The sequence below is a fragment of the Pteropus medius genome, unplaced genomic scaffold (assembly GCF_902729225.1).
Source record: "Pteropus medius unplaced genomic scaffold, Ma_sr-lr_union100, whole genome shotgun sequence".
Taxonomy (NCBI): domain Eukaryota; kingdom Metazoa; phylum Chordata; class Mammalia; order Chiroptera; family Pteropodidae; genus Pteropus; species Pteropus medius.
In genome coordinates this window covers 4,738,603-4,765,184 of record NW_024343732.1, presented here as the reverse complement: position 1 = coordinate 4,765,184, position 26,582 = coordinate 4,738,603, and the positions used below count along the sequence as shown (strand labels likewise).

The following is a 26,582-nucleotide window of genomic DNA, read 5'->3' as shown; positions in this document are numbered from 1 at the left end:
GACAAATGCATTTAAAAGAATTATTAGTTTATGTTTTGGGGCACATAATGCATAAAGATGTAATTTTGTGAACTAAGAACTGAAAGGGTAGAGAAAGACCCATAAAGGAGCAGAGTTTTTATATGTTACTGAAGCTAAGCTATTATAAAGTCAAATTAGAGTATTATAACTTTAGGATAGTAAATGTAACTTCCATTGCGATCACAAAGAAAACAGCTATTGAACATACACAAAAAGAAATGAGAAAGGAATTTAACTACTTCACTACAAAAAAAAAAAAAATCAAGCAAGCACAAATTAAAGTAGTAATGCAGTAAATGAGGGACAAAAAATCTATAAGGCAGTCTACGGACATGCCACCCCTATACACTGTTGGTGGGAATATAAAATGGTACGGCTACTGCAGAAAAGAATATGGCTCAAAAAATTATAAACAGCCTTCCCATATGATCAAGCAATTCCACTTCTGGATACATACCCTAAAAAACTGAAAGCAGAGTCTCAAAGGGATATTTGTACACCCATGTTCATAGCAGCATTATTCACAATAGCTAAAACATAAGAGCAACCCAAGTGTTCATCAACAGATGAATAGATAAGGAAAATGTGGTATATGCATACAATGAAATATCATTCAGCCTTAAAAAGGGAGGAAATTCTGCAATACACTGCAACATGAATGAACTTAGAGGATATTATGCTAAGTAAAATAAGCCAGTCACGAAAAGACAAATACTGTATAATTCCATTTACATGAGGTACCTACAGCAGCTAAAAACAGAGAGCAAGTAGAATGGTGACTGCCAGGTGGGGACAGGAGGGGAGAACAGAGAGTTATTGTTAATGGGTAAAGAGTTCGTTTTGCAAGATGAAAAGAATTATGGAAATGAAAGTGATGACTGCACATTATAATGTATTTAATGCCACTAAACCGTATACTTGAAAATGGTTAAGATGGCATATTTTATGTAAAACAGTTGGGAGGAAAAAGGAAGAAGAGTCCAGGAAAGCCATCAGCAATTGTGAGTACAGGAAGGGCAAGCTGAAATCTGGAAGATCCCCCAAACAACCATCACTTGCTCAAGATAACTCTCCACCCCAATCTCTTCCCAATCCTGCTGAGAAGAGGGAAGTAAAGGTGGAAGTGAAAAGCAGAAAGAACCCATACTCTTACACATTCTACAGCTGCCTGGGACTTCTGATGCTTTATAAAGGCGACATCGTGGCCCACTAATTCCCGCTTTAGGGTCAAACAACAGCCATAATCAGTCTATCCCTATGTAATTGTAGCCACAGCCAGAGTGACACTGGCACCAGCAGGAGCTGAATTAACCAGAGCTGAGTTCAATCTTCTTAAAGCTCAGGCCAAACAACAGATGAACTTTCAACATCTGGTGATTACTCATCATGAGCGATAAAGCTGAGTCAAGAATGTTCTTGGGTTTTGATTTTCATACTTGAATAGAAGGAAGCACTGGCACTCAGACTCATGTTAAGTTTCCATTTCAGGTGTACAACATAATTATTCAATATTTGTATATATTGTGAAATGATCACCACAATGTGTCACCGCACACAGTTACAATTTTTTTCTTGTCATGAAAATTTTCAAGATCTCTCAGCAATTTTCAAATATGCGATATGCATTAACTATAGTTGCCATGCTGTACATCGTATCCCCATGACTTATTTTATAATTGGAAATTTGTTTCTTTTGACTCCCTTTACACATTTTGCCCACCTCCCCACCCCTGGCCTCTGGCAACCAACCACCAATCTGTTCTCTATATCTATGAGCTTGGTTTTTTGTTTTTTAGATTCCACATATAAATAAGATCACACAGTATTTGTTTTTGTCTGACTCAGTTCACTTACATAATACTCTCAAGGTCCATCTATGTTGTTGCAAATGAAAAGATCTCATTTTTTACAGATGATTAATATTTCATTACACACACATTTTCTTTTCTATGGCTGAATACTATTCTATTATATATATACACACCACATTTTCTTTATTCATTTATTCATCAATAGATACTTATGTTGTTTCCATTCCTTGGTTATTGTAAATAATGCTGCAATGAACATGAAGGTGCATGTTTCTCTTTGAGTTAGTGTTTTCATTTTCTTTGGATAAATACCCAGAAGTGAAAATACTGGATCATATGGGAGTTCTATTTTTCATTTCTTAAGGAACCTCCATACTCTTTTCCATAGTGGCCGCATCAATTTATGCTCCCAACGACAGTGCACAAGGGTTTCCTTTTCTCCACATCTTCACCAACACTTGTTATTTCTTATCATTATTTTTAAGTAAATTTAAAAACATTAAAAATTTTGTTTTAACTTCTGACATGGTAATTATTGATAGATACATACCAACATAAACAAAAACTCAAATAATATTAAAGAATGCAAAGAGTTCCTTGAATCAAAAATTTTTGAGAACTGCTAAACTAGAGATATAAATCTAAATATTGATATTAATTAAATAAGCTTAAGCTGCCTGTGAGGCTTCAGGTGCTAGACCATGAATTCTGAGAAACCCTGCAACTGAAGATAATTGGAAAAGCTGGATGAAATACAAAAATATCTAGGTAAAGGCTTTAGATTTGGGTAGGATCAGAGGAGGAATGGGGATCCAGAAGAAAAAACCAGGGTTTTGAATCTCTTTTCTCCCAGCAGCATTTTCTGATTTTGCTGATTCCACAAAGGTACCTAAAAGGCTAGGAGGAGTTCAGGGATGCATCTAAAAAAAATGAGATAAAATTTGCTAAACCACAAAAGTGACCATTTTAGAGTTTAAAATTCAAAGGTTTTTACATTTACAGAATTTTTCAACCACCACTATCTAATTTTAGAACCTATTCATCACCCCAGAAGGTAATCTCATACCCATTAGCAGTCAGTTCCTAGTACCCCCACCCCCAACTCCTGGAACGTACTAATTATTTTCTGTTTCTTTGGATTGGCTATTCTGGACAAAGAGAATATGTCATCTCTTAGGACTAAATAATTTCACTTAGCATAATGTATTCACAGTTCATCTATGTTGTAGTATGTAGCAGTCCTTTATTCCTTCGTGTCATCAAATAATATTCCATTGCAAGATATATCACATTTTGCTTATCCACTCATCAGTTTATGGACATCTGGACTGTTTCTGTTTTTGGTTATTCTGAATGATATTTGTATGAATATTTGTGCAAAAGTTTTTGTGTGGATATATGTTTTCAGTTATTTTGGGGTATGTACCTAGAAGTAGAATGGCTGGGTCTTACGGCAACTCCATGTTTAACATCCTGAGGGACTGTCAGACTGTTTTCCAAAGTAGCGCCACCATTTTACAATGTATGAGGGTTCCAATTCCTCCACATCCTTGACCACACTGTTATTATATCTTTTTAATTTTAGCCATCCTAAAGCGTGTGAGGTGGTATTTCATTGTGTGTATGTTTTTAAATTAAGAGACTTTTTTAGATCAGTTTAAAGTTTACAAATAAATTGAGAGAATAGCACAGAGTTCCTACCAACCTACACAGTTTCCCCTATTGTTACCATATTATATTAGGGTGGCACATTATTAAACTGAGAAATATTGCTACATTATTAACTAAAGTCCACAGTTTACATTAGGGTTCACTCTTTGTGTAGTACATTCTTTGGGCATTGACAAATGCATTGTCAATGGTTTTAATTTGCAATTTCCTAATGTTATATTATATTATCTTTTTTATATGCTTATTTGCCACCCGTATATCTTCTTTGGTGTGTGATGTCTCTTCAAGTATTTTCCCCATCTTTTAATCAGGCTGTTTGTTTTCCTGAGTTGTTTGGCCATTTTAAAAATGGGTTATCTCTTTGTTGTTGAGTTGTAAGAGTTCTTTATATATTCTGGAAACTAGACCATTATCAGATATATCAGATGAATGATTTGTCCCATTCCATGAGTTGTCTTTTCACTTTCTTGATGGTGTCTTTTGAAGAACAAATGACTTTAATTCTGATGAAGTCCAATTTGTTTTGTTTGTGCTTTCAGTGACATATTTAATAAACTGATGTGTAATACATGGTCACACATATTTACACCATGTTATTTATCATCTAGAATTTTATAGTTTTAGTTCCAACATTTAGGTCTTTGATCCATTTAGAGTAAATTTTTTGAGAAGATCCAAATTCATTATTTTGCATGGGGATATCCAGTAGTACCTGCACCATTTCTGGAAAAGAATATTCTTTCCACTCTTGAATGTCACCCTTGTAGGAAAACAGTTTACCACAGGCACACAGGTTTATTTTTGGACTCTCAATTCCACTCCATTGATCTCTAAGTCTACTTCTACTTCTATGTCAATACCAGACACTCCATTGATCTCTAAGTCTACTTCTACTTCTATGTCAATACCAGACACTCTTGCTTAATTTAGCTTTGCAATAAGTTTTGAATTCAGAGTGTATGAGTCCTTCAGCTTTGTTCTTATTTTTCAAAATTATTTCGCCTATTCTTGACTTTTTTTGCATTTCCACATAAATCTGAAAATCAACTTGTCCATTCTTGCAAAAAAAAAAAGACTTTTGATATGGATTTCACTGAATCTGTAGATTAATTTGAGGAGTACTGCCATCTTAACCATATTGTCTTCTAATCCATGAACATGGGATGTCTTTCCTCTTATTTAGGTTGTCTTCAATTTCTTTCAATAATATTCTGCAGTTTTCAGTAATATCTTGCACATCTCCTAAATTTTTTCCTATATTATTCCTTTTTATGTTATTGTAAATAAAATTGTTTTAATTTCATTTTTGGATTGATCATTCCTAAGGTACAGAAATACGACAATTGTGTATGAATTTTGCATCCTTAATCTTGCTTAATTCACTTATTAGCCTGTTTGTGTGTGCATCTGTGCTTATTTTTTAGAGTTATACATATACATATACATATATATATGATAATGTCACCTAGAAACTATTTCTTCATTTACAATCTGAATGACTTCTGCCACTTTCTGGTGTTATTATTTAGCTTTAGTATCAGGATAACATTGGCTTCACAGTATGAATTGGGAAGTGTTCTCTCCTAGTTTTGGGAAGAGTTTGTGGAAGATTGGTACTAATTCTTTAAATGTTTGGTATAAGTAAAAAGTTTTAGTAGTTTGTGTCTTTCTTGGAGTCTGTCCATTTGAGTAATCTAATTTCTTGGCATAGTATTTTCTTACAATGCTTTTTATTTCTGTAGTATCAGTAGTGATATCTCCTTTTTCAATCCTGATTCCTAATTCTTCTATGTTTTGTAGGTGCTCTAGCTAAAGATTTGTCAATTTTGTTGATCTTTTCAAATAACCAGGTTTGGTTTCACTGACTTTTCTCTATGGTTTTTCCATTTATTTATGCTCTATTATTTCCCTTCTTCTGGCTTTGAGTTTAGTTTGCTCTTCTTTTTCTAGTTTCTCAAGTTAGAAGTTGGGTTAAGATTTTTTTTTTTTTAATATAGTTGCTTATTGCTATACATTTCCCTCTAAACACTGCTTTACCTATATCCAAAGGCTTTGGTATGTTGTGTCTTTGTTTTCATTTATCTCAAAATAGTTTATTTCCCTTTTGATTTCTTCTTTGATCCCTTGGTTATTTAGAAGAATTGTTTAATTTCCATGTATTTGTGAAATTCCTAAAATTCCGTCTCTTATTAATTTCTAATTTCATTCCATTGTAGTTTGAGAACATATTTTGTGATTTTAATCCTTCTAAATTTATTGAGTCTCGTTTTATAGCCTGACATGTGGCCTACTGTAGACAATGTAGCATGTACATTTGAGAAGAACGTGTATTTTGTTATTGGGTCAAGTGTTTTGTAGATATCTGTTAGGTTTAGTTGGATAATAATGTTGTTCAAGTCTTCTATTTCTTTGATCTTATTGCTACTTGTTCTATTCATTATTGAAAATGGAGTTCTGAAGTCTCCTATTATTGTTGAAATGACTATTTCTTTCAATTGTTTTTTTTTTGATTCACATATTTTTGGGTCTGTGTTGTTAGGTTCATACATGTTTATGTCTTTCTCATGAATGGACCCTTTGCCATTATAAAATGTCCTTCCTTGCCTTTAGTACCTATTGTTTTTCTTAAAGTTTCTTTTGTCTGATATTAGTGACTCCAGCTCTCCTTTGGTTATTATTTGCATGGCCTATCTTATTCCATCCTTTTACTTTCAACTTATTGTCTTTCAAACTAAAATGTGTCTCTTGTAGAAAGCAGACCTGCATATTTTCTGCTTAATCCATTCTCCTAATTTCTACCTTTTGAATGGAACGTTTAATCCATTTACACTTAATGTAATTACCAATGAGGTTAGATTTATACCTGCTATTTTACTGTTTTCCACATGCCTTATATCTTTTTTGCCCCTTTAGTCTCCCATGACTGCCTTTTTTGTATTAAATAGACATTTCTAGTTACCATTTTAACTTCATGTTGTGAGTTATTTTCTTAGTGATTCCTTTGTGGAGTACAATTAATTTATTAACTTACAACGATCTCATCTGGCTAATACAAAATTAATTTTAATACTATTAAAAAACTTTGCTCCTATATGGCTCTATCCCCTCTTTTTATTTGTCATACAAATTACATCATTGTATTCTGTATGCATACCTACTCAGATGTATATTTACAGTTTTATGCATTTGTCTTGGAAATCACAGAGTAAAAGAAAAGTTATAAGTAAAAACACATTTTTGCTTCTTTTACATTTATATAGTTACCTTTTCCTGTGGCATTTATTTCCTCATGTGGATATGAATTACTATCTGGTGTCATATCATTTTCACCTGAAGGCCTCCCTTTAGTATTTCTTGTAGGTCTGCTAGTGACAAATCCTCCCAGTGTTTGTTTATCTGAGAATATCTTAATTTCTCCATTTAAAAAAATGAGATATAAATCACATACCATAAAATTCACCATTTTAAAGTCTATAATTTAGTGTTTAGAATACTCACAAAGTTATGCACCTATCAAAAGTGTCAAATTCCATAATATTTTCATCATTCCTAAAAGAACCCTGTACCCATTAGCAGTAATTCCCCATTTCTGCCCACATCCTCATTTTCTGCAAACCAGTAATGTCTTTTCTGATTCAATGGATTTGCCTAGTCTGGGACATTTCGTAGAAATGAAACAATCTAAAATGTGGCTTATTATGTCTAGCTTTTTGTTATTGAATATTGTCAAGGTTTCTCCTTCATTTTTGAATAGTTCTCTAGATACAGAGTTCTTACTCAACCTTCTTTCTCTTTCATCATTTTGAGTATGGCATCCCACTGCCTTCTGGCCTCCATGATTTCTGATGAGAGGTCAGATCTTAATCTTACTGAAGATACACTGAACACAATGAGTAGCTTTCTCTTGGTGCTTTCAATACATCCTCTTGGTCTTCCAGCAGTTTTACTGTGATGTGTCTAAGTATGGATAGCTTTAAGTTTGTCTACTGAGTGTTCACTGGGCCTCTCAAATGAGTTGGTTACTGTTTCTCATCAAATTTGAACACTTTAGGCTATTATTTCTTCCAATATTCTTTCGTCCCTGTTCTCTTTACTACTTTCCTAGGAATCACATTATGTTTATGTTGATAGGATTGATGGTGTGCCATAGATCTCTGAATATCTATTCACTTTTCTTCATTCTTTTTTCTTTCTTTTCCTCATACTGGATAATGCCAATTGACCTATCTTAAAGTTCACTGGTTATTTCTTCTGCCTAATTAAAACTCCTCTAGTGAAATTTTCATTTATTATATTTTACAATTCCAAGAATTTCTATATGGTTCTTTAAATTTTAAAAAAATCTCAATTGAGATATAACTTACATACAACTCTCTGATTTAAAGTGTAAAGTTCAATGTTTTTTAGTATATTCACAGATATGTACAACCCTAAAGTTTTATAATATTTTCATCACCTCAAAAAAAACCCCAAAAAACCCATATTCGTTAGCTATCACTACCCTAAACTCTCCCACCTTCTCCCCACCTCGAATCTAAGTAACTATTAACCTACTTTCTTTTCTGTATTTTCCCGTTCGGAACATTTGTTATGAATGAAGTCATCTAATATATGCTCTTTTGTGACAGACTTCTTTTACTTAGTGGAACATTTTCGAGGTTCCAGTATTACTATTTGTCTCACCTATTCTACATTCTTTTTTTCTTTCTTAAAAATTTTTTATTATTATTTTATTTTCTCTTTTTCATCTTTAAAGTTATATGCTCTTTTATTATTCTTTACTGGCAACCATAGAAATTACAACATAAATCTTTAGTACATCAAAGTTTAATATAAATTAGTACTTTCAGCTTTTCCTCAACAATTCAAGGAACTAAAAGCATTGGAATTTCATTTACTTTCTCCTGATAAATGTGCTATTGTCATTAATTTGAAATTTACACAAACATACAAACACACATGAATATATAGCCACTCAAAACATTACATTAGATGGTATGTATTCATTTAAATTTATCCGCATACTTGTCACTTTTATTCCTATTTATTCTATCAACCATTTCTAAGCTTCTCTCCATGATCATTTTCCTTCTAGGTGAAAAATGCTTTTTAGCATTTTACTTCAGTGCAAGTCTGCTGGTGACAGTCTCTCTCCATTTCTTATTTGCCATGGAATGTCTTTACTTCATCTTATTATTTTTAGTGGATATTAGATTCTATGTTGGCAGTTATTTTCTATTAACACTATGTAACTAATATTTTTTATCTTGTGGCTGACACTGTTTCTTTTACAAGTTAGCTATTACTCCAATTGTTGCTCCTTTGAAGTAGCCTATTTTATTTTCCGTGTGTGTGTGTGTGTGTGTGTGTATGCATAAATTTGTCTTTATTTTCAACAATTTTATTATAATATGTCTAAGTGTACTTCCTAAGTTTACTTTTTTCCCTATATTCTTGCTTAGAGGATTTTTTTTGTATCTGTGTCTTGATGTCCCTATTATTTTTGGAATATTCTTTACCATTTTTTTTAGATAGTTCCTCTGCCCTATATCCTCTCCAATCTCTTTATGGGATACTTATTATGCATATATTATACTTTAACCCTACATCTCCCATGTCAGTTGTCCTACTGTATTTTCTAACCTTTTGTATCTCAGTATTTGTTTGATTTATTTTCTTACTTCTCAGTTGACACACTATTTCCTCAATTAAGTTTAAACTACTGTTACCCGTTTTTATGCATAGAGTTATATTTCCCCCATATTTTTATGGTGAAGTCCTAACCCCTAAGACCCTAAAATGTGACTATGTTTGGAGATAGGGTCTTTACAGAGATTATTTGTTTAAATGAGGTCGTTGGGATGAGCTCTCATCAAATATGACTGATGTTATAAGAAGAAATTAGGAAAAAGACACAAACAGGTTGAAGACCATATGACAGAGGCAATTAAGTATATACAGGACAAGGAGGGAGGCCTCCGGAGAATCCAACCCTACCAGCACCTTGATCTTGGGCTTCTCATCCTCTACAATTGTGAGAAAATATATTTTGTTGTTTAAGCCACTCAGTCTATGGTGTGTTGTTATGGCAGCCTTAGCAACCTAATATACCCATCCATTAAGTATTTAATTTTGGTTAGCATAAATTTCAGTTCTAGAAATTCCCATTTCTTTTTAATAGTTTCCAATACTTTGTTAAAAATTCTTAATGCTGTCTTTTATCTCTTTGAACATATTGTGTATCTATTTTTAAATGTGTCAATTATGCAATCATCTGAATCCTCTGTGGATCAGGGTTGATTATCTGTTATTTTTCTTGGTTTTCAGTCCCTTACTATTTGTCTCACCTATTCTATTTGTCTCACCTATTCTGTCTAGGAAGATAACATCATCCTAGACATCAAATTGTTTCTACAATGTCTAATAATCATTAATCATTAAAAGTGTAATATAAATTAGTACTTTCAGCTTTGCCTCAACAATTCAAGGAACTAAAAGAAATAATAGCAAACTAGGAGATCGGTCCATCAAGATTATCCATTGTGAGAAAAAGGAAGAAAAAATAAAGAAGGAAAATTAATGCAGCCTCTGAAACCTGTGAGAAAACAAGCAGCGTATCAACATATAAATAATTAGCTTCAATAGAAGAGGACAGAAAGGAGAAATTTCAATATCTGAAGAGATAGTGGACTATTTCCAAGTTTGAAGAAAAAACTAAACATCCAAGAAGCCAAAGGAATTCCAAGTAGGATAAACTCAAATTTGATCTGCAACATCAGCTCTTCCCTGGGTATCCAGCCTGCTGGCCAACCCTTTAAATATTTTACTTGCCAGCCTCCATAAATGTGAGCCAGTTCCTTAAAATAAATCTCTTTCCACACACACACACATACACACACACACACACACACACACACACACACACACACACACACACACACACACCCTCTTATTGGTTCTGTTTCTCTGGAGAAACCTAATACTGAAGAATTAGCACAAGAAAGAGAGAGAGAATAAAATTATACAAGAACAAAGTTTTTTTTGTGCTATTGAAATTTGATATTAATCTGAATGAGGTTGTTGTAAATTAAAATGCAGAAAAAGCATCTGATAAAATCCAACATGCCTTCAATATAAAAATGCTAAGCAAATTAGGAACAGAAGGAAACTTAACATGATAAAGGGAATTTATGGAAAATCCACAGTTAACATCATACTCAATGGTAAAAGACTTAAAACGACCTCCTTAAGATCAGGAAAAAAACAAAGATGCCTGTTCTTACCACTGTTATTCGACAATGTACTGGAAATTCCAGCCAGAGCAACTAAGCAAGAATACAAATAAAAGGCACCCAAATAGGAAAGGAAGTATAACTATCTATTTGCAGATGACATGACTCTATTTATAGAAAACCACAAAGAATATTTTTAAAAACCTAAAGCTAATAAATTCAGAAAAGTTGCAAAGTTAAAGATTAATACAGAAAAACCAGTTGTATTTTGACATAACAGCAATAAACAATACAAAAATGAAATTAAGAAAACTATTTCATTTACGATAGCATCCAAAAGAATAAAATACCTAGAAACAAATTTAACCAAGGAGGTAAAATACTCTACCTGGAAACTACAAAACGATTGCTCAAAGAAATTAAAGAAGACTTAAATAAATGGAAAAACATCTCATGTCTATATATTGCAAGACTGAATATTAATAGGATGGAAATACATGCAAAGCAATCTGTAAATTCAGTACAATCTCTATCAAAATTCTAATGGCTTTTTTTTTTTTCAGATATAGAAATGCCTATCTTCAAATTTACATGGAATTCTAAACAGGAATTCCCTGAATAGCTAAAACAATATTGAAAAAAATAAAATAAAACTAGAAGACTCATATTTTCCAATTTCAAAACTAACTAAAAAGAAACAGTAGTCTAAACAGTATTGTACTAACCTAAAGATGGACATATATACCAATGGAACAGAATTTAGAGTTCAGAAGTAAGCCCAAGTATCTATGGCTAACTGATTTTTAACAAGGGTGCCAATACTACTCTATGGAGAGAGAATACAGTCTCTTCAAATGGTGCTGGGACAAATGGATAATCACATGCAAAAGAATGAAGTTGAACTCCCTACCTCACTGTGTATACAAAATGTAACTCGAAATGGATCAATGACCTAGATACAAGAGCTAAAGCTACAAAACTGCTAGAAAAAAACATAGGGGTAAATCTTCATGACCTCAGATTTGGCAACAGATTCTTAAATTTGAAACCCAAAACACAAGGAACAACAACAACAAAAGACAAATTAGACTTTATAAAAATTTAAAACTTTGTGTATCAAATAATATCAAGAAAGTGAAGACATTCTACAGAATGGGAGAAAATATTTGCAAATCACATATCAGATGAGGGTTCTGTATACGGAATATGTAAAAAAAAAAAAATCTCTTATGACTCAACAAAAAGAGAAATAGCTCAAATTAAAAATGGGAAAATGATTTGAAAGGACTTCTCCAAAGAGGATATATAAATGGACAATAAACACCATTGGTCAATGCAAATTAAAACCACAATGAGATACCACTTCACAATGACTATAATTAAAAAATGAAAAATAAAAAGTGTTGGCAAGGATGTGGAGAAACTGGAAACCTCTTACATTGTTGTTAGGAATGTAAAATGGCACAGCTGCTGTGAAAAACAGTTAAACAGTTCCTGAAAAAGTTAAACATAGAATTGCACATGACCCATCAATTTCACTCTCAGTTACATACCCCAAAGAACTAAAAATAGGTACTCAAACACATATACAGGCATGTTCATAGCAGCATTATTCACAAGAGTCAAAAGGTGGGAACAGTCCAAATGTCCATCAATGATGAATGGATAAACGAATTGTGGAATAAACATACAACGGAATATTATTCACCTATAAAAAGGAACAAATTACAGATATATGCTACAACTTGGATGAACCTTAAAAACATGCTCAATGAAAGAAGCCAGACACAAGAGGTCACATATTTCATGATTACGTCTACATAATATATCCCAAATCAGTAAATCCATACAGACAGAAACCAGAGCAGATGTTACTAGCAGTAGGGGAAGAGTATACGGGGAATAAGTACCTCCTTCCAGGGTCAGAAAGTGGTTGAAATCAGCAAGTGGATACCCTGGTGTGCTTGCTTGAGGTGGCACCTGGGTCCCTGAAATAAGTGGACATTGGGGGCTGCAGCAATGAGGAAATGGGCTGAAGCTAAACATACTTCTCTTGCACTCTTCGAAGTGCAAAGTGCCAACAAGAACTGTTCTTTCTGTCAGCCAAAAGGAGAGACAGAGAATGCAGATGGCTTTGGGGCAAATTCCCTGAGAGGAGAACCCTACACAGAATTGGCAAGCTGTCTTGACCCGGGCAGCTCCCGGACGCTGCAAGTGGTTCCTGACAGAAACAGACACTTACTCTGGACTGGGCTTTGCATAGCTGCTGGTAAATGCCAACACTCAAAATACTAAAAAAGGACTAAAACAGAAGACACTTCACCAATCTGGCCCCCCAAGTCACATTTCTTCAGACCAAGGAATATACTTTCATTCTCAGAGTAACATTTTGACAGAGAATTAGAATAGAGAATCAAGACATTTCTTGTCTAAAATGGAGGGAATAAAGGTGAGAAGGTCTAGCTTACGCATTTTCATGAGTGTGTACTCACAGTCAACATGAGTGAGGCCAAGGGAATGTCCCATTACATAGAGTCCTCCTCTTCTCTAGGGCATCCAGAAAACACTGGTATAACAATACTTTTTTTATTTTCCCCCACATGACCGTAACCCTTTTTTCTACCTGATATAGTGGTTCTCGAACCAGGACTGCAACTGCAGGTGCCAGAAGCTAGCCGTGTATTCATTTGCTAGAGCTGCTGTAAAAAAGGACCACTGGGTGGCTTAAACAACAGGAATGCACTGGTTCACGGGGCTAGAAGCTAGAAGTCTGAAATCAAGGCACTGGCAAGGTTGGCTCCTTCTGTGAGGAAGGAACCATGACTCTCTCCTAGCTTCTAGTCACCTAGAGTGTTCCTAGGCTTGGAGATGGTGATCCCCTGTGTCTTCACATTGTCTTTCCTTTTGTGTGTTTGTCTGTGTCCAAATCTCTTTTCATAAGGACACGGTCATATTGGATTAGGGCCCACTCTAAAGACCTCATCTTAATTTGATCAGTGCAAAGACTCTATTTCCAAATAAGATTACATTCATCAGTAGGACTTCAACATCTTTTCTTTTTCTGGCTGGGAGGGTGGGGGGCATGATTCAACCCATAACAATGTCTAAGTAAGAGACTGTAACTATATATTTTAAACCTGTATGTTAGAGTTCCTAAGGACCTAATGGGGTGGATTGTGCTTTCACCCTCTGGCAAAATTGAGGTTCCCTAACTTAATATGAATATGTTAGGCAAATTCATGATGATACTACTCAACAAACAGAATGCGGTGGAAGTGATATTGCATGGCTTTCCACACTAAGATATAAAAGGTGACATGCCTTGCATCTGGCTTTTCTCAGTCTCTTGGAATGCTCGTGCTTTGAACCCAGCCATCATGCTGTGAGGAAGCCCAAATTAACTCATGTGGGAAGACTATATGAAGAGGCCCATGTGAAGAGGAACTGCAGCTCACTGCCCTGTCCAACTGCCTGACGGTGAATACCATAAATGCTCACTGCATGTCACTGTTCTAGAGTAATCTGTTAGACGGCCATCAATAACCAAACAGTGCTCAAGTAATTTACAACCCAGAGGAAGGAAGACATAAGGAGACAAGTGACTAATATAAGGCAGGACGTGCTACGCTACACATAATATAAAGGGCCTTGGGAGAGCAACATAAAGCTATAAGCCTAGCTAAAGGCTGGAGCAGTGGGGGGAAATGGGAAAGGCTTCACAGAAGTAATTTTTGAGCATGGGCCTAAAAGACAGACAGAACTTTGAAGGAAAACAATTGCAGCAATAACAAGCAAAAGGAAGGTGTGGTAGTAGCTGGTGGCAAAGTAACATATCACATGGAGCTCCTTAGAGACAAAAATTCAACTTCTTTTCTACATAATCTCTAATACTGAGACAGTATCAAACTATTTAAGGGAAATCTTAGGAAACAGTTACTTTAAAAAGAAACAGAGTAGAGTTATAGAGACTGACTTTAATCATTAAATTTCTTGCTGGTTAATCTCTATGCAAAGGGCTAACTCTGACCCTAAGAAATGAAAGTCGCTTATCGGTGCTTCCCTTGATGTACTGGCTAAGACAAAATAAGTATTTTGTTTGTTCTTTGTTCTAGACCCAATATCAGCCTAATAACAGCAATTCTCCATGGTTAGCATTCCTTTAAGCTCTAGAGGTAATTTATAGGGAGGCATCTGTCTTAAATCCAAATGAAAAAAGGCAGCGCCTAATTATAGCCATAAAGCTGAGTAAATTCATAAACTACTTTAACTGCTGAAAATTACCCCCAGCTTCCCTGATAAGAGCACAAAGACTATGTCTGTAAGCATCGGGCTGACAACCTGGGAAATAATCATTACTTACCAAGCCAAATCAAAGCATTTGGCTCTTTAAGCTGCTCTATACAAGCAGCAGCCTGTAAGCAGCCCCTCCAAGCTGCCTGCTCAGCAATGACTGACTCTTCAGTCTGTTTAGGAGACTCACCTTGGACGTGGGAACCCTCCCCCTAATTCAGACTTCTTGAAGTGCTCAGATAGGCAGTCCTTCCAAACCTTGAAACTTTGGGATTTCTCTTCTCACCTCATAAAACTTTTTTAAGGAGCCCACCAGGCACAGCTTCAGGCTATCCACAATCTCCTGATGAGGCATCTGGAATACCACTCTGGAATACCATTTTGTGAGAGTGCTGCGGCAGAGGTAGGAGAGAGAGATGAACACACACTTGCAGAGGAAGGCCCACGGTGTGAATATCTGCACACACGGGCTTCTCTATGCACCAATCCAACAACAGGTTGTAAATGTATTTACATTACATGTAAAAACACATGGTGATGTGGGGAAAAGATATACATGAACCACAGAGAACGTAAAAATATAGGCATAATTGTGGATACTTGCTACAAAACTGCTTCCAATTGAAAAAACTGAACAACCTAGATATCCACCAACAGAAGACTAGTTAATAAATAGTGCTGTGGCATACAATAAACTCCATGCAGCAGTTAAAAAGAATTGGCTGTGGTTTACTTGTATTGATATGGGAAAATGTGCAAAATATACAGCTTAAGTACAAAAATCAAGCTGAGGCACAGTATACATGGTACTGCACCGTTTGTGAATACATATATACAGTACCTACATGTGTTAATATATGCACAAAAGAGAATCTGAAAGTATATACATCAGACCTTAGGCAGTGGTTAATAGAAGACGGACTGTAAGAAACTTTCACTTTCTAAATTTCTTCAGATATTTGAATGAGCATGCCATATTTTTACAATCATAACAAAAAAAACCCTCATTTCTGGGAGAAAAATCATCACCTACAAGACACAGCCCCCATTCTAAAGGAGAGTACACTGCAGCTAGGAAAAAAACTTACAAGTGTGACCAGTTTGGTAAATAGATCATGTAAACTAATATCATAAGAACACAGAGGAGGAAGGAGTTGAATATGTGTTTATGTATTAGGCAAAAGTAAATATATTTTTACTACCATATGAAATACTCAAAAAATATTTGCTGTATTTATAATAAGATTCGGCATCCAAAGGAAGTAACCAAATAAAGTGGCATTAAGAGTAACACTTACAGGTTGATGCTTGCCACGAAGCCGACCACGGAGCGCATGCCTCTGCTAGGGTCATGGTAAACGTCCATCCCGATGACCATTAACTGTTTCTGTGTTAGGAAACAAAGCAAAACAAAACAAAAAACAAATCAAAAAACCCTGAGTGATCCATCACACTGAAAACTGAATTTCACATAATTTTCATGTGTCAGAAAACATTTGTCTTATTTTTATTTGAAAAACGGGCAATGAACCATTTAGACTATGAAGCACAGAGAGTAGGGCTAACTCTGTAAGGAAAATAGCTTCGCAGGGTTCTCTGGAGAGCTGAATAAAGACATATCTCAGTATCACTCACCAGAGGAATATCCACTCCCCAGAGCTCACCACCCAATTTACAGTTAATCTGAAGTAAAATCTTCTGGGCCACACTCCGAAGCCTGGTGGGCTGACCAATGGTTCGGACATTGATGACCTATCATGAAGGGACCAAAAGGTATGGGGAAAGAGGATACTATCAACCTTTCAGACAATGTAAACAACTCAAAGTAAATACTATATTTGTTTAAGAAACTCCAGTTAGCAGTTAATACTCTTTGTATTAAGTTTTAGTTCTAGGGTTTCTAGGAAGGTGCGTGCGCGTGCACACACACACACAAACACACACCACAAACCAAATAAAAAACAAAAACTTCCAAAACATCTCATGCAGAGTAGATTTTTTTAACTTCCACAGAAAAACATCTTTCCCCTTTCAGAGTGGAGCCTATACGCTCAGAACCCAGTCATGTGAAACCACCTGGAGACTCACCCTCTGAACAAGCAGAAGTGCTAATTTGAGAACATGAATGCAGCGTTTATGAAGAGCATCTGCTATTCTCCTGGTTACTCTAATAAGGGGAAGGTTTTGCCAGGAGAGTCTACACATGCTGGCTTCTAATAGTTACTTTAGTCTTTCCCTCTTTCCCAAGACTCAAGGGAGGCTAGAGTGTCTGTCTGTGCATCCGGCCCAGCTCCCACTCACCTGTGAGGGCACCGGAGCCTGTACACAGCATAGCTTTTTAATGGCCCCATAGAGATCATCACGTGTCCCCATGATGATGCAAACGACCATCTGTATCTTCCCCTTGAGGAGATAAAGTGTACATAAGTCAGGTTTTGGAACTCTCGGGGGACCCTGACAAGGCTCCAGTCAGGGCCAGTTTGAGAGTCTGCAAAAGCACAGGAATTTTAAGGTAGAGAGGGGACTGAAACAAAGAGGGCAGACATTCTAAGATAGAAAACAGTCCTGGACCATAAATGTTGGGCCCAGGGCTTCTCTGCATAGATACGTAACGTGTTACCATAGATTACTGAGAGCTAATAACCTAATTTATTTATTAGCAGGCTTAAGATGCCTAGAAAAGGACCAGGCTTGAAAATATGCAAGGGTTATTTACTTATTGCTTGCTGCTTTCAATGTTTTTTTTTTTTACCACTCTCTTTAGTAAACTAAGCACCTTACGACATTCATACCACAAAACTTTAACTGAGGACACGTGGAATGCAATACCACAAGAAAGGGTTTAGGGCCAAATGCACACGGAAATGAAGCTACTGCCAAATCCATAAGTAGCTCTCTCTGACACTCTGGTTCAGAGAGAGAATGATATTGCCAGCAGCACACCTCATATCGGCACCCTCTTCACTGCTTTAGAGATCCAATATAAAAAACAGAGGAACTTTCAAAGTCTGAATAAAGAAAAGCAGCGCTCAAGTGAGATAAAGCTGCCAACCCTTTATACCAGAAACAACTATAAATGCTAAATCAATAGTATGCTATTTCAAATCAAGATTAGTGTTAGATTAAGACTTCTCAGAGGACACTGCAGCAATATCATCAAAGAACTTCCAAAGTCACGTAGAACACAGGCTGCGCACTGGGAGTCTATGGGCTGGATCTAGCAAACAGATGTGGTTTTTCAGTCCCTACAATAATTTACAAGGTTTTTTTTTAATTAACCATTAAATGTAGGGAGGTGCACACATAAGCAAATCCAGATTTTTGGCTTCTATTGAAAACAAATTAAAAATCAATAGGACATTGCTGAGCTTTTATTTGCCATCATGGAGTTTACTCTCTTTAGTTTACTACAGTCCCATCCTGGCATACTCCACGTATGTGTATTACTCCTCTGGCTCCCACAGGCATCTGAGTTTGTGACCCATAACTAAGAGAATAATAAAAGAATGCTGTAAAGATTACAGAGAGACAGCAAGATCAATATGAGTTAAGTCTGATAAATATGAATGAAACTCGTGTCCATGCTGCATGAGAAGAGTTAGCAATACATCTCATGAGGAGAGCATGAGGGACTGTGAATGGGGGAGTTGATGCACTAAACTGGGTTGTTCTTTTGAAAGCAGAGCAGACTTCATCAATTACCAGGCCTGAGGGGTAGGGAGGCCATGGCAGAATATGGTAGGCATGGGAAGGAGGAGGAAATTACAAAAGAGAAAGAACATGAGTGTGTCGCTACAGATGGATATACCCAGAGTAGTAGGTAAAACAGAGAAAACTGTGATGCTAAAATAATATAATTCTAGTATTGATCTCACAAGAACTAATCTTCAATTCAAGGATTACTTCTCAAAACTTTCCTCTGCTTTTGTTTCCTCTTTAATCTTCTTCCTGTTTTCTGTACAAAGAAATAAGAACTATAGGCCTGAACTACTCAGTTGTTGAGTACTATGACCTGCTCAGCTCCAGTGGTCCTGATCAGCCAACAGCACCAAGCTGATAGGCCATCTGCCAGCCAAGTTCATCGCCAAAGCAACCTGAATCTCAAACTAGACCAAACTGTTACAGCTCAGTACTGAATCGTGCAGGATGGCACCTGGCCCAAGAAATTGCTTTCTAAGTACGACATGTTCTATATAGATAACGAACTAAAGTTAAGTCAGCTATTCTCTCAGCCAATTACGTGACAAACAGAACACTAGAGTGAGTGAGAATGACAACACAGAATGAGAAAAGCAAAATTAATTGAAGGGCATAAAGAGTATTTTCTTAGTTCAGTACTTCACGCACAGATGAGTAAGACACGGGTTTATGAACATCATCAACAGCAGAATGCTAACCATGGTCATTTAAAATAAAATATTCTAGTATTTTAGAACAGGCATCCTATAAATCTACTTAAATTAGTACCTCAACTCCAAGCATGGATTGAATGGTTCTGACATAGGTCTCTATTCGATCATCCTTTAGTTCAACCCAGGCTGGTGGGCTCAGGCGCATTCCAATGGGGCCAGCTATCTTCTCTAACATGTTAACCAGTTCTCGGGCTTGGTCCATTGCTCTCTTTGGGTAAAACAGTGCCCAGAAATGCATGGGGACCTAGAAACAACCATAAGCTAATTTTAGTACTTCCCACAGCTTGAACACTCCAAACTCACACCCAGGAGATAGTATTCTAGACAGCAACGAGAATGCAAGATTTATGACCATACCTAACAACATGGGTGAAACTCACCAACACAAGGTTGAAGAAATGAAGCCAGACATACAAGAATGTATACTGTATGATTTCAAGTACAAAAACATTTGAAACACATCTCTGCCTTTAGAAGTCAGGGCAGGGGCTATTCTTGGGTGCATGAGGATGAAAGGTAGGAACTAAGAGCAGGGAGGGAGTGCTTCTGGGGCACTGGTTAAGTTCTGTTTCTTAATCCTTGATATTGATTACACAGGTCAGTTTAACTTGTGAAAATTCATCGAGCTGTACACTTAAAAGTGTACTTTTTCTTGAAATATATTTCAATAAAATGTTTTAGAAACAGATGTGTGTACTCTACATGTGGCCATAAAGACCAAGTTAACCAAAGACATTAAAAAATAATTATATACCATTTTATTTTTTGCTGTCTGTGGTAGGGAACTTTTTAATGTTGCTTCTTTCATGAATAAAAACTCCTTCCAGGAACCCCTAGGGAAAAAGAGGTGAGAAAGAGGAAGGAAGGAAACAGGGAGGGTGGGTAGGAGGCTGACACTATAGGAATTACCGCAGCAATTTGTTTTCTTTTCCTAAGTCCATGGTCAAGCAAAGGGCTTACTTCTAACAACTCATTACCTTGCTCTGTTTGAAGGACCCTGTTTAGTATCAGGATGGAAATGCAGTGGGGACTTTCAAAAAGAAGACACTAAAAATCATCCCTGCTTCCTAATTTCTACACTTTTAGGAATACTGGTCCTCTTGTTACCACCTCAAAAATCACTTACAGTCAAAATGGAAAGGTCTCTGGTCACTTCCTTAATCCAGTTTAGTTCCTGAGATGTGATAAATGAAGTATTTCTTAAGTTAATTCTTTCCATTGGCAGAACACGTCCTTCAATCTAAACAGAAAAGAAATTACCAATGACATAAGCCATTTGCAGACACTATTACTGTTCTCTCTGGGGCCTGGCCAGCTCCACTATATAAACTTGTCCCTGTTATAATTTTTGAAAATAGCAGAAAAATGAAACTGCTAGTAGTGAGAGTCCATGTCAATAAAACCCTGGACATATACAGATAAAATTTTTATAGGCACTGCTCTTTAATTATGGAAGCTTCCAAGAAAGGAATGAAAAAACACTGTCTCTTCTGAAGCAGTGAATGCATGTAAAATAATTATGATTTCAAAGTGAACAGGAAAATAATCTTTAAACACATATTAAGGGAAAAAAAATGAAAGAAAAATAAAGGTAAAATTTCTTAACAATACTGAACACAAATTATTCCACTTTATACAAAGGAAAAAGTGGAAGGAAAAGGCATAGGTATAATGAAAACAAATTAAAGTTAATAACAACACATTAGTTAGATCTAAATATCCCCAAATAGGAAGATGACTAGGTTGATGATACATCAAAATATGATGGACTATTTTGCAATCATTAAAGTCACTTTCTAACTACATGTAATATAATCCTGTTTTTGTTAAAAAAAAGAAATAGCTATGTATGCATCGTAAAAACTGTATGAGTCCAAAATCAGTAGCGATTACCTCTGGAGAAGTGTAATTATGGAGAATTCTTACTTTCTGTGACCTCTACTATTTTCGCTTTTTATTTTATTTTATAATTTCTTTTTTAGAGGAAAAAGGAAAATTTATTAGAAAAGGAATAACACTCTACAGAGTGTGGTCTCCTCTCAGAGACAGTAAGAGGGACAGAAAGAAAGACAGTGAGAAAGAGACAGAGTAAAGGCACTGAGAGGGACTTATTTTTGCTTTAAAAAAAATATTTTATCTATAATGAAAAAAATTTCAATGGTTTTCTTAATATTATAAATGTCTAAAACAATGAATGACAATACCTACATTAGCAAGAGTGTAAGAAATCAGACTCATGCTTATGAAAGTAAAAAACTGTCAAACCTTTCTAGAGGGCAATTGGCAATATATTATAAAAGTACTAAAAACATAAATGTCCCCTGACCTAATAATTTTGCCTCCATAAATGTGACTATGAAAACAAACAATAACATGCAAAGATTTAGTTACAAGAATGTTCACTGAATCACTATTTATAATAGGAAATAAATTCAATTTGAATGTGAAAGATTAAGAAATGCAACTAAAATGAAATATCTGGCAGCTATTAACATATTTAGAAAAATATTAAATAACATGCAAAAACATTCTAAATATACGGAAGGAAAAAAGGAGACCATATGAATACATACTGTGTGTGAGCATGCGCATGTACACCCACAGAAATAACACTGAAGGATATGTACAAAGATGTGAACAGTGGTTATTTAACATAGCAAGATTATGCATAAACTTTTTCTTTTTTGACTTATGTTTTCTGTCTTGAAATAATATTTAATAACAAAAACATGTTCAAGACATAATATTTAATTTAAAAAAAGATGCAAAACCATATGTAGTACAATTACAATTTTATAAGAAAAAGATTTACTCTGAGAAAAAAGTTTAGGGGAAGGAACTCCACTGAAAAAATTATCTGTTACATGTATCTAAAATAAATCACTGAGATATCATTGGATGATGAAATTACTGATCTTTTTATTTCATTTTTTATACTTTATAAAGTTTCCACAATATTGAATATCTATTACTTTTATATAAAAAAGAAGAAAATGAAGAAAATGTAAGCAAGGAGTCAATTCAGCGTGCAAGAGAACTAAAGAAAAGACAATTGTTTTGATATAACCTCAAAAGAATGATGAAAAGTAGTAATAGCTAATATTTATTGAGTACTTGGTATGTAACAGATATTATGCTAAAGATTTTATCGATTTTTAACTCAATCATTATCTTCATTTTACAGGTAAAGAAACTAAGAGATACTAAGCAATCTGCTCAAAGTAACCAAGATGGCAAATGGTAGAAGAGATTCAAAGCCAAATAAGCTGACCCCAAAGGCTCAGGACTTCGCTGCCACCTCAGGCTGCCTCTGCGCTACGGATCATGCCACACAAACACAACACAGGACACAGCAACTGCAGGCAGAAGGGCCACAAGAAAATCAGATTATACAAGTGTGAGACTCCTTATGCCTACAGAAAGAATAGTAGTAGTATAGTCAAAGAAACACAAGTTAATCGTAGGGAATGAAAAAAAAAAACGGAAAAAAAGAAAAAGACATAAAACAATAAGAATAATTTGTGTTGGAAACCTGAAAATGAGATAAATTTTAAGTCAATATTCCTTTTGCAACCTCGAAAATAACAGCTCAGATCTCTGGGAAATACAGAGGAAAATCTATTAGACATACTTGGCAAATTAAGTCAAGGAAATTCAAGTATTATGACTAGGACCAAAAAAATAAAAAGTATTATAATAAAGCAAAAACTCCAAAATAAAGACAAGAAAGGAGTTATCACATAGTGTCACAAAGCTCTGGAATCGTTGGTTAATGCTGTTTCCTACCCCACCACATCCTCTGGGTTACCTTATGTACATCCTTCTGCAGACAGAGTCCCCAACGTGTTAGTTCATTGCTGGCTGTCTCATTCTTTGAAATTCTCTGTAGCAAGCATTCCAAAGCATTATGGTGCTGTTTGGGGCTCAGGTTGATCTGCTGGGTCAAATCCTAAATATAATTAAAATGGAGATAATAAATTATAAGTGTTTCTTTCTCCAATATGAGGTTAAATAAACCCCAATAAGTCTAAAAAGTTTCCATAAGAATCTTCTTATTGAAATCTGTAGAAATTTTCAATTATCTCCAAGGACTTTAATATCTCTCAGGAATGTGAATGAGGTATAAGGTTAAAATTTTAATCCTAAAAGTAATAATTTTAAATGTTATTGTTTTTCTCCCTCATGACTTGTAAATTGTATCTCTTTCTTAAAGCCATGTTCTGAATTTTAAAAACATTACTAAGAGATTAAGAGATTCTATGTATCAGGGGCAAAGTGGGCTTGAGTATACCTATTCGATATCTGAGAAAAACAGAGGAGGGGATGCCTTTGCCAGGCACACAGCCAAGCATAACAAAATGGAAAACCACATCCAGTCTTATACTTTATCTCATACTACACCAGCCATTTAATGTCACAATAAGACACTTTTTTTTTGTCCAGGTACTAGCCAATAATAGTTGCTTTCTAAATATTTATTATTGAATGAGAATATGAAGATTCTGAATCACATAAGTGAGTTCTTTATTCTTCTGGGACTAACAAATTATTCGGCTGTTGTTCCTTGAGAGGCAGTCATTAGGGACAGTAAGTCTATGGAGCTATATGGATAGCTCAGTGATCATAAAGTCATCAGGAAACTGGAAGTTGTATGGAAAGACCCTTCCTTTAAAAGAAAAGGTATCAGAAGGTAAACATGAAAGAAATCTCTTATAGGAATTTCAAGCATCACTTCAGGCTTTTTATGATGTTACTAAAAATAATATGTGGCATCCGAGACAAACATGGTTCAAAGATAAGAGAGACAAGGGTTGGGAAAGTGAGGCGGCAGAGTAGCTCCAGTGTGGAGAGACCCAGGAGAGTATGCAGGTGAAGCATGCAGGGTCCGGACCCATCTGCTGCACACATCTCTGCTTCTCAGCTATTTCCTGCTGGAACTGAGCCTAAACTCCCGGGACACCCTGAGCCCCACAGGATCAACTTCTATACCTTTACCTCATCCTCTGACTTGTAACTTTTTGCTAACTTATCTCCTCCATTCCTTCAAACAAATTAAACGCTTAGAAATGTTTTTAAAAATTCAGTGCTCTCAGAGAACCTCACTTATGATCATATGACCAGTTTACAGTCACCCATCTAACTGAGAAGGATGAAGACAGAATTGTTCCCTTGTATCCAATAACCCAGTCACTCTGCTGTTCTAACAATCTGCAAAAGGAAGCTCTGATCAGCTTTTTCAGCGTGTGAGAAGAAACGTGGATCATGTTTTACAAAGAAAACTGGAGCTTGAAAGAACGGACCTGCCTGGGAAAAGGTGCAAGACAGGCCCGGGGCTAGCTCAATCTGCCACTGAAAAGGTCTCCCACTCAAAGCAGGCATTTCTCACCTTCATGGCTCTGAAGTCTTTCTTCATCTTCTCAGGGATCCCAGTCATGAAGGAAAGCTCAGGCAGCAGCAGAATTTCACCTTTTAGCAGCTTTGAAGAGAAAAATTAGGCAGTAAGAGAGGATCCTGTTCCCGTGACCTGTACAGGACATGCCATGCCCAGGGCTGGCCCTGCAAGGCTATCACCAACACACTAAAGAATATAACACCACAAAGAAGAGGGCAGCAAAACGCTGCAGGCATATTACCCTTTTCTCCTCAGTCATAATACCTATAGCTATTGTTTAAAGGGAGAAAATATTGTAACTGTCAAAAGGAGAGAAATTAGAGAAACGAAAAAATTCTGTCCCTCTTGGGCCTCCAGATAAGCTAAGACGGTATATTCTATCAAGTTGGTGCCTCTACCTCATCTTAGCTTGTTAATCTTCAGGTTGTACACTGAAGGCAGAAGAGTCAGGTGTCAAGGTGCTTTCCCTTAGCCCCCAGCCCTCTTAAAATGTCTCAAATTTCCCTTATTATCTTCTTTAGCAGCAAACTGTGTGATTCCTTCACTTAACTCACTCATGTGGATATTTAGCCCCTCGTTATGGGGACTTCAAAAGCAAATTCTACAAAATGAGGAGGCGCCCCTGGCAGATGAAGCAGACAAAACCCTGCACAGTTTTCCCTGCCACCCTGTGATCATTGCTCCTTAGCTCCCAGAGCTGTGATGAAGGTGAAGAGCAGCTAACGGACACCCCCACTAACCATGCCTTGTTTATTCTGCCTCTCGCTGGGCCTGTGGATCAGTAGTGGCTGGTCTTCTTCCTTAATTGTGATCCCATAGTTTTTGCTACAGCAGTGCAGAAACAGAAAAAAATTTCAGAAGCAGCATCACTACTCTTATAGCAACATAGTCTGAGTCTCTTAACCAGGACTGAAGTACAAATTTGCATAATCCTTTTGTCAAGGGTCCATCAGAAACTCATCATAGCATATTTATAACTAGAAAAGCCGGTTCGAATCACTTTGTAATTAAATAGGGGAGAACTAGGCTAACAGTCCAGAAAAGAATTTGTAAACTGCATCAGGATAAAAGCCTTAGGCAACTAGACAGGCAAAATGACAGTCAAATGAATGCCTTGCATTTAATCTCTTGAACCAGACCTCTAACCAAACCAGCAAAAGTACAATTCAAAGCTCTGAGATTAATTTATGAAGTAATTTCCAAAAGTACTGAAAGAAACAAAATTTTAAAGGTGACATATTCAGAGCTAATTTAATCTAAAGTGCATTATCAATCTAATTATTTTTAGTGTCCCATGGTACCCACTATGGAACTCAATATCCTGCTAGAGAACTGTAGACTATGACCCACCCCCACCCACAGGCCCAAGCCCAGTCTCTTCTACCTGTAGTATTCCAAAAATGTGATCTCCTTTCCATCAGACATCGTGAAGCTATCTTTCGGAGTCTTATTCCAATCCACATCATCAATACGATAGGTGCGATTGTTGTATCGGGTTATGACAATATTGCCGACCAGAAGCTTAGTGCACTCATCCTGGAAGTTTTCTTTGTTCTGCTGATACATGGCATGCCTTTGGAAAGAGAAAAAAGACTTTTGGATCACGTTTGTATAAATAAAGCAATATGAAAGCGATGGGGGATGCAAATAAGTATTTTAGGGGTATAATCACAGCTATATAGCACCAAAAGGCCCCAGTGTCTCTTTGAAGAGAGAGGATTCTCATCTCTTTTCTTTTTGGCATTGCCATGAG

The 26,582-nt window shown here is 36.0% G+C and overlaps 1 protein-coding gene across 1 annotated transcript in view; it reads right to left on the bottom strand.

The window, feature by feature from the left end:
- The window catches only part of PIWIL2 (piwi like RNA-mediated gene silencing 2), a 55,308-nt gene that overhangs the window by 8,530 nt on the left and 20,196 nt on the right, over nt 1-26,582 (bottom strand). The window contains exons 11-20 of the mRNA XM_039868066.1: nt 26,214-26,402; nt 25,570-25,654; nt 24,824-24,913; nt 23,246-23,386; nt 20,564-20,677; nt 19,493-19,681; nt 17,327-17,428; nt 16,661-16,777; nt 16,324-16,412; nt 15,312-15,417 (exon numbers count right to left, since the gene is read on the bottom strand). Coding sequence (XP_039724000.1) covers nt 15,312-15,417; nt 16,324-16,412; nt 16,661-16,777; nt 17,327-17,428; nt 19,493-19,681; nt 20,564-20,677; nt 23,246-23,386; nt 24,824-24,913; nt 25,570-25,654; nt 26,214-26,402 — 1,222 coding nt within the window. The remainder of the gene's footprint in view (nt 1-15,311; nt 15,418-16,323; nt 16,413-16,660; nt 16,778-17,326; nt 17,429-19,492; nt 19,682-20,563; nt 20,678-23,245; nt 23,387-24,823; nt 24,914-25,569; nt 25,655-26,213; nt 26,403-26,582) is intronic.